General features: G+C 35.8%; 1 protein-coding gene across 1 annotated transcript; it reads left to right on the top strand.

The window, feature by feature from the left end:
- Nucleotides 1-721: 721 nt before the first annotated feature.
- On the top strand, nucleotides 722-1,327 carry LOC116133020. Its single transcript, XM_031418694.1, has 2 exons — nucleotides 722-906; nucleotides 1,012-1,327. The coding sequence occupies exons 1-2, from the start codon at nucleotides 722-724 to the stop codon at nucleotides 1,325-1,327; spliced, it is 501 nt and encodes a 166-aa protein (XP_031274554.1).
- The last annotated feature ends 7,785 nt before the right edge of the window (nucleotides 1,328-9,112 follow it).

The raw sequence follows: 9,112 nt of genomic DNA, 5'->3' as shown, positions 1-9,112 counted from the left end.
TAGGGTAAATAGTTTACCTTTAGGATATATTTTCGAAAAGCCCCATGGTCAACCCACATGCTTTAATTTATGCATATATGTGATATGTATGGATAGTTAGTTGAACATGGCATGTTAAAATTAATTAACTAAGGTTAAACCTAAATCTCACCAAATTAAAATTATTAAATCCAAGTCTCCCATTGTGGGATAACTAAATTCTTTAATATAAATTTTAATATCCCAAGATTTCTATTATATGAGGGATATGATCTTTATATCATAGAGTTAAGTTGATCTTGTTCTTGGATGGATATTTTCACCTTGACCAAGATTTCTATTATGTGAGGACATGATGAAAATGTCATCCCAAGAAAGCACAATGGTTTGGATTTAACTGGCCTAGGGTACCAAGAATTCTATTATGTGAGGTATCCGAAAATAGGACAAAGAATATGAATCAAATCTTATATAGTGATATAAAAGGAAAATAGTTTCCTACTTATTAGACTTAATTAACCAAGAATTCTATTATTTGAGGTTAATTGAATTTTATAAGAAATTGATTCCCCACTAAGAAATTTAATCCAACGAAAATTTTCGGATCCTATTTAAGGGAGTGTAGGACTCGAATAAAATAGTGGGAGTTAATATGATTATGCAATAAAAGGTTTAAAAGATTACAAGACACTAATATAATTATTTTTCTTTGCAGTTTCATCTTTGTGATATATAATAAAAAATGGCCAACAATGTTCTCCTAAAGATACTGGATAATAACATGCTAACCGGACCCAACCTTAAGGATTGGCTAAGAAATCTCATAATCGTTCTAGATTTCGAAAGGATTGCTTATGTCTTGGAAGCACCTCTTCCAGTTGATATTGGACCGGATGCTTCACAAGCTGAGCGTGATGCTTTTGAAAAGTGGAGAGAGGATAGTAGGAGGGCTAGAAATTACATGCTAGCCTCAATGAATAGAGAACTTCAAACTAATCATGAAAAGGTTTCAAATGCTTATGATATCCTCAGAGCTCTACAAGAGTTGTATAGCGAAAATCCAAAAGTGGTTGAGTATGAGTTATGTGCATCCTTCTTTAGCATGAAGTTGAGGGAAGGGGTACCTCCAGATGATCATACTATTAAGATGATCAATGGATTAGGTCGACTGGATGGATATGGGGTGGTCATGTTAGACCGCCTTAAAGTGAATTTGATTCTTCAATCCATTCCTTCAAGTTATAAACTGTTTATAACTAACTACAATTTCAATAGGATTGAGCAAAACCTCTCTGAATTGTTAAATGAGCTTAAAGAATTTCATAGGAAGAATGTGAAAGGGAAATGACATGAGGATGTCTTTGCCGCCTCTGCCAGCAAGGCCAATAAAAGGGCCAAAAAGCAACAAAAGTAAGGTCCAAAAGTTGGACCTAAGAATAAGAGCTTCAAGAAGCCAGTGGCGAAGACAGAGAAGGCCAATGCAAAGGGAAAATATTTCCACTGTGGAGAAGATGGACACTGGAAGAGGAACTGTCTTCAATATCTGAACAGTTTGAGGAAAGGCAAAGGAAAAGCAGGTACGAACCAATGTCTTATGATTGAATAAGAATGAAGTGTTAATTTAGATAGTCATTCTTGGATATTAGATTCAGTAGCAACATCTCATGTTTGTATGTCTTTGCAGGTACTTTAGAATAGTTCTAAGGTGACAAAGGGCGAGATCATTTTGAGGATGGCAAATGGGGCACGAGTTCCAGCCGAGGCCATGGGGGCTTGCCCAATAAGACTACCTTCAATGCATGTTTTAAATTTATTTAAAGTATTGTACTTTGAAAAAGCCACTAGAAACATCATTTCTATTTCTACTTTGTGTAAAGCAGGTTACTATGTACTATTTAATGGAAATGAATGTTCAATACATTTTGGAAATGTTTTAGTTGGTAAAGCTGTGAATACAAATGGTTTGTATGTCTTTGAATTTAATGACTATGCTTCAATCAATACCATTTCTAATAAAAGAACTCGATCTGAATCAAATCCTAAAATTATATGGCACCATAGATTGGGTCATATAGGAGAGAGAAGATTAGTACAGCTTAGAGAAAGGGGGATCCTAAACTTATTGGGTTCTGAACCCTATCCAACTTGTGAATCATGTCTCCAAGGAAAGATGACCAAGTCTCCCTTTAAGAGTAAAAGAGAGCAAGCTAAAGAACTATTAAGACTCATACATACAGATGTGTGTGGACCATTCAGTACTTTAGCTAGGGGAGGATTTGAATACTTTATTACCTTTACAGATGATATATCACGATATAAGTTTTTTTATTTAATGAAATACAAATCTAAATCCTTTGAAAAATTCAGAGAATTCAAGAATGAAGTAGAAAATCAAACTGGAAAGAGTATTAAAATACTATGATCAGATCATGGGGGTGAATACTTAAGTACAGAGTTTCAGGAGTTCTTAAAAGAAAATGGGATTATCTCACAATTGACTCCTCCCTATACACCCCAGCTAAATGGAGTGTCTGAAAGGAGAAATTGTACTCTATTGGATATGGTACAATCGATGGTAAGTTTTACAGACTTGCCAATGTCACTGTGTGGATACGCTTTCTAGACCACTGTGTACATCCTTAATAGGGTCCCGTCTAAAACTGTCCAGAAAACACCGTATGAGATATGGTATGGAAAACGTCCAAGTCTGAATTATATGAAAATTTGGGGCTGTCCAGCTTATGTTAAATTAGTTAAATCTGATAAGCTGGATGTTAAATCCGAGAAGGGTCGGTTCATTGGATATCCTAAAGATAGTTTAGGGTATTACTTTTACTTCCCAAGTGATCAAAGAGTTTGGATCAGTATAAATGCACGCTTCCTCATGAACTTCTTGGAGGAAGGCGGTGTTGGAAGAAATATTGAACTCAAGGAAGAGTTCGAAGAGCCAAGAATCGAGATTGCTAAAGCTGGAACGTCCACTCAGCGAAACTCAGTATTAGATACTATGGTTCCAGTGCAAAAGTCTTCTAGAATATCAAAACCTCTAGAAAGATATGGGTTCTTACATGAGCAAGATTTTGAATCTTACTTAGTGGGAGTAGATGATCATGGTGATGATCCTAGAAGCTACGAAGAAGCAATACTGGATAGAGATTTAGGAAAATGGCTAGAAGCGATGGATTTTGAGATAGAATCAATGCATGCCAATCAAGTATGGTCACTTGTGGATCCACCATAGGGAATAATTCCTATGGGTTGCAAATGGGTCTACAAGAGAAAAGTTGGCAAGGATGGGGAGATAGAGACCTTCAAAGCTCGATTGGTGGCGGAAGGTTATACTCAGAAACAATGATTGGATTATGAGGAAACCTTTTCACCTGTAGCTATGATTAAATTCTTCTGTATAACTCTAGCCATCGCAGCATACCATGATTATGAAATTTGGCAGATGGATGTCAAAACAGCTTTCCTCAATGGGTTTATTGAGGAAAACATCTATATGGAACAACCGATAGGTTTTGTATCCTCCACTGAAAAGCATAAGGTATGCAAATTGCATTCATCCATTTATGGATTGAAGCAAGATTAAAGAAGCTGGAACATTCGATTTGACGACATAATCAAATCATTTGATTTTGTCAAGAATCCGGATGAACCCTGTGTATAAAAATGGGTTAAAGATCATGCCATCACATTTCTCATACTATATGTAGATGACATACTTTTGATGGGAAATGACATAGGCATGATGACAGAGGTTAAAGTTTGGTTATCCAAAACCTTATCGATGAAAGACTTAGGAGAAGCGACCTATGTCCTTGGCATTCGTGTCTATAGAGATAGAACGAAAATGGTAATTGGATTATCCCAGAATTGTACATAGAGAAAATGCTAAAAAGATTTAGCTTAGAGAACTCTAAGAGAGGTCTCTTTCCGTTCACTCACGGTCTTCATCTTTCCAAGGAAATGGGTCCAAAGACCGATGAAGAGCGACAGCGGATGCGTAATGTGCCTTATGTGTCTACGGTAGGCAGCTTAATGTACGCAATGTGTAACGCTCGCTTGAGATATGCAACTCATATTTGCTCATTTTGCCCTTAAAGTTGTTTTTGTGCCCTTAGTTAAGTGTGTATGTGTTGAAATTGTTTGAATGCCCTAAAATTGGTGAAGTCTTGTTGAAATTTGTGAAAGGCAGACTTCGCCGCGACGAAGAAGACTCGTCGCCGTGGTGACGTAGGCCCTGGAATTTTTCGCCGAGGCGAAGAATTCCTCTTCGCCGCGACGAAGACTTGGTTGAAAATTTTTATGAGTTTCTAGAGAATTCTTCCTTTGGGGCACAATGACCATTCTACCCCTAATTAGCAGGAAAAGTGGGGTGTGAAATGCAAGGAGATTGCATGGAGAATAATTTAAATGGGGGTGCATTTGCAAAGAATTAAAGGGCAAAGTTGGCATTTTTAAGAAAGAGTAAGGGTAAAATGGGAAAGAGTGGAAAAATATGAGATATTAAGGGTTTAGCTTTAGAAACCCTTTCATTCTTTCTTTTCCACCGCCTCTTCTATCCTTCAATTCTCTCAAACTTTCATTCAATTTTCCAAGGATTTTTGGAGGCTTTTGACTAGAAGTTGATACAAGTTGATCCTAAGCACTAAAAGGTAAGAATCCTTCCTCTAGATGTGAATTTTTAGTAGTGTAAGAGTAGGATCCTTACTAAGTTTGTGTTTAAGGTATCAAGCCATCAAGCGTAGAGAGCTTAAGTGGATTCTACTTGAGTATAAGGTAAGTAAATCCACCTAAGTTGTAATTTGCATGATTGAATAATGTATAGAGATTTGTATATGATTAATGCTTGAATTTTTATGTTTGAAATGAGTTGATGGATTTATGAATGAGTTCAATGTTGATTTATGGAGAGATTTCCACCATGAGAAGGGTGGATTGTGTTGATAAAATTTGGTAGAAGTATGGATAGATTTAGAAGAATTTGAGAGGAATATTTGAAGTGTGTTTTCTTTGTAGGATGTGTGATGATTTGAAGGAGTTGAACTCCAATTTTGGATGGTTAAGAAAGAAGTAGAACTATAGTTAGAGTAGGGTTTTGTATGCACACATATTGTTTGATGAAATGCCTAAGAGAAGCATGAGTAGAAGTAGAAAACCTTACTTTATGCAACATAGCATATTTGCATTTCATGAGTGCATATAAGAAAGATTCTAGGCATGAGCCATCCATATGCATATGTTTATATGTGTAATCATCAAAGAAAGAAATATGAGTAATGAGAAAGAAACACTCTAAGAATAAAGATAAAGAAAAGAACTAATTCTCTTAGAATAAAGAGAAAGAAAGAATTAGCACTAGAGAATAAAAGGAATAAAAAGTGCTAAAGAAGAGAAAAGAGAATAGGTTGTGCGATGGGGAACCCATAAGTGTAGAATTACCCGCATGTAAACCACCGTGAGAGAGCGGTCTCCGCCATGAGAGACCAGAATGAGAATGAGAAAAAGAATTCGTATAGCCCGTGAGAATACATGAGGATGAGGGTTATACACGAGAGAGAGTACACTCACATGGCCAAGGGTTCCGAATCCATGCATCAACCAAGACCGATCGGCAAAGAATAAGAAAAGAATAGAAAGAAAAGAAAAGAGAGAAAATGCATTGCTTTGAATTAGTGCATATGTATCTCATCCATGCATGTTATCATGATATCCCTTATAGGAGATAAGAATAGAAAGAAAGAAAGAAAGAGCCGACAGAAAGAAAGAAAGAAGAGAAAGAAAGAAAAGAACAGTGAGAACTAGAAACAAAGAAAGAACAAGAGAGATTGCATAGGAGAAAGTGACAAGAGTAAGGAAAGAATTGAAGAGTGATACACGGGGATAGTGGAGTAAAGGATTTACTTACTGAGCATTTTTGTGCTCACCCTATTATTTTCTATGTTTTTGTAGGACATAGGTGAGGACGTGGTCGGATGGATGTCGGCAAACGGGGAGACTTGGCTACATTGTCCACTATTTTGAGAGTCTTTTTGTACAAATGATATTGTACTATGTAAAGAATGTATATATTAGTAAAGAAAATTTTTGGGCCCAACTATTTTGATATGTATACTTGTATGTTTATTAATATATTTTATGAATATGATAGTAGAAAGAAGTCATTACACAATGCTATGTATAAGACTTGATATAGCTTATGCTGTAAGTGTTACAAGCAGATATTAATCAAATATAGGGGAGAAACACTGGTCGGTTGTAAAATCGATCCTTAAGTACTTGAGAAGAATTGAGGATCTAGCTCTGAGTTATGGATGTTCAGAGTTAAACATTCAAGGATACTCAGATTCTGATTTCTAATCAGATATTCATGATAGAAAGTCTACGTCAGGGTACATTTTTATATGTAATAGAGGTGTTGTTAGTTGGAAAAGTTTCAAACAGACAACCATAGCAGACTCCACTACAAAAGCTGAATACATTGCTGCTTCAGGAGCATCAAAGAAGGCTGTTTGGATGCGAAAGTTCGTAATTGAACTTGGTGTGGTTTCGAACATGGCTTACCCGATAAGCGTGTTCTGTGACAATACTAGAGCTATTGCACAGGCAAAGGAACCAAAGGCACACCAAAAATCCAAACACATTCAGCGCAAGTATCACATTTTGAGAGAATTCGTTGGAGCTGAAAAAATTATAATTCTGAATACACCTTCAGCAGAAAATATAGTTGATCCACTGACTAAGGCAATGACACTAAAGCAATTGGACCATCATCTTGAGAAGATAGGTATGAGATACAACATCGAATGACTTTAGCGCAAGTGGGAGTTTGTTAGAATGTATTAGTGTATGCCCTAGAAACCATTCGTGTTGTCGGTTTCAGAGCGTTTTGTCTTGTATCAATATATCATAAATAATGGAAGAAAGAGTTCTTCAATTCATATATATATAAGTTGCTTCCTTTATTCAGTCATGTATTTAAAATAAAGTATGTATATGAATTGTCCATATGGTTCATTTAATCAGTAAATGAATTATCAAAAAGGTTCCTTACGGAAGCAATATAATTTGGGAAATTATATTGCATAGTTGGTATACTGGATGCTTCCGAAGGATATCATGAGTTGATATAAGTATAGATGACCATGATAGTCATGTCACTGGGGCATTAGTATGGATTAGCGGTTGGTGAATTGTTTTTCGAACATGACCGAATAACGACAAATCACTTGGAACAGCATGTAGTCAATGATTTATCGTTTGGTTATATTAGTGCACGATGTAGTCCTTTGACCCGAGACATTGTGGTCGGATCTGATACGGATGCGTATGGTTCATAGGGTGTATAAGTATGAGACTAGTCATGTTTCGTATGATAAAGCCTATTTGGTCATGCGTTGTTCATATGAGGAAACGAACAATGGTCAAGAAGGGATCCATTGACTCAAAAATATAGGATCAGGAGTACCGCCGACTCCATCCGGATTCGAGTTCCTGGTCGAACGTCGATAAATGTTAGAAATCAGAATCTCTGGCCAGAGTCTATTATTAGTCATATGAAAGCAAGTTCGTGATGACGAGTTCCGAACATATTGATTGACGATTCGGTAGAAGATTGAGTTTAGGATTTTGACGTTCCATGAATCCGTGCTCGATCAGGATATATCAATGGAGGGACTTTACCTGCATGGTACATATGATCTGAAATGGGTTCGATGAAGTATTTCTTTATCGTGGTTTAGGGACTATGACACATTGCTAGATGTTTACCATAGTCGTTGGCCCTCTAAACAGGTTTCCAGATTCATCCAGAACCAGCTCACGGCTAATCCACGGTGGATCTACATGATCACACCAATAGCCTTGAGAAGTTAGAGAAGGATAAGAGAGAGAAATGATTATCCGAAGAGGGCTAGCACCTTCGGACGGTAATGACGAGATTTCTATGGTAATAGTTACATAGAAAATTGTTTGTGACATTTTAAGGGTTAAAATGGTCAAGCAATAATTAATTGTATTTAATTATTATATCTTAAAGCGTTAAGATAAATGAGTTTAACGAAAATAACCTTTTAATAGTTAAAGGGCAAAAGGGTAAACTTATGGGTTGTTAATGTAAACTAGTTTAATTTACATGGGCCTTTGAATAATATTGATTATTCAAAGAGTAAAATAATAAATACTTGGGCTCCTTTTAAAATAAGATTTTATTGGGGCATAGAGTGAAAAATAACTAATTGCAAAATGACCCATGTATGTATAAATGCAAATGGTTGCATTTTAGGTCATTCATTCACTCAAAAGGAAATCAATATCTCTCTCTTAGGGTTCGACCACTCTCTTACTCTCTCAAGTTGGTGTTAAAGTGTGGAGGACTCATCTCTTTGAGTCTTGGCTTCATCAACCTTAAGCAAAGGAGAAGGTATAATGCTTCTCAAACTTTGTTTGAAATTTTTGAGTCCTATTAATCCAATCTTTCATGTTTTCAATCTACATTTCCGCCACCTCTTCATGTTGTTTCTTTCATTACATACATATATTATGAAAAGAGGTTGTTGCTGAATAAAACTAATTTCATTTATTTAACAAATATCAATTGATGTTTGATGCTGAACCATGTAGCTTTAGTAAACCATTCATTTTATCATCACACACATTTAGGTTTCTACTGAACAATCAGTAGTAAATTGACCATAACATGGTCAGTAAAACTCCAATTGATGAGACATTTGAATATTTAGAAACTAGACAAATTAGTCTTTCAGTTTATATATTATACGCTTAATTTGGATAAATGCAGCCCCACTTCCGAACCATTCTTTTTTATCATCACACACATTTTGGTTTCCGCTGTTTCTCAATTTCCACTGAACAATCAGTAGTAAATTGGCCACAACTTACTCAATAACTCCAATTGATGAGCGGTTTCAATCTTTGGAAACTAGAAAGATAGAGCTTTAATTTGATATGTTATACGATGAATTTGGATAACTATAGATCTGCAGCTGAACCATTCATTTTATCATCACACAGATAAAACCAATTCAATTTTAGTGATGACAAAGGAAAACAAATATTGATATGCAGTTTTAATTGTATTTGTTCTATCTCTTTTTGTTGATATTTTTTT

The sequence above is a fragment of the Pistacia vera genome, unplaced genomic scaffold (assembly GCF_008641045.1).
Source record: "Pistacia vera cultivar Batoury unplaced genomic scaffold, PisVer_v2 Contig265, whole genome shotgun sequence".
NCBI classification, from domain to species: Eukaryota; Viridiplantae; Streptophyta; class Magnoliopsida; order Sapindales; family Anacardiaceae; genus Pistacia; species Pistacia vera.
The sequence above is the reverse complement of the archived record's forward strand: the minus strand, read 5'-3'. Positions and strand labels throughout refer to the sequence as shown.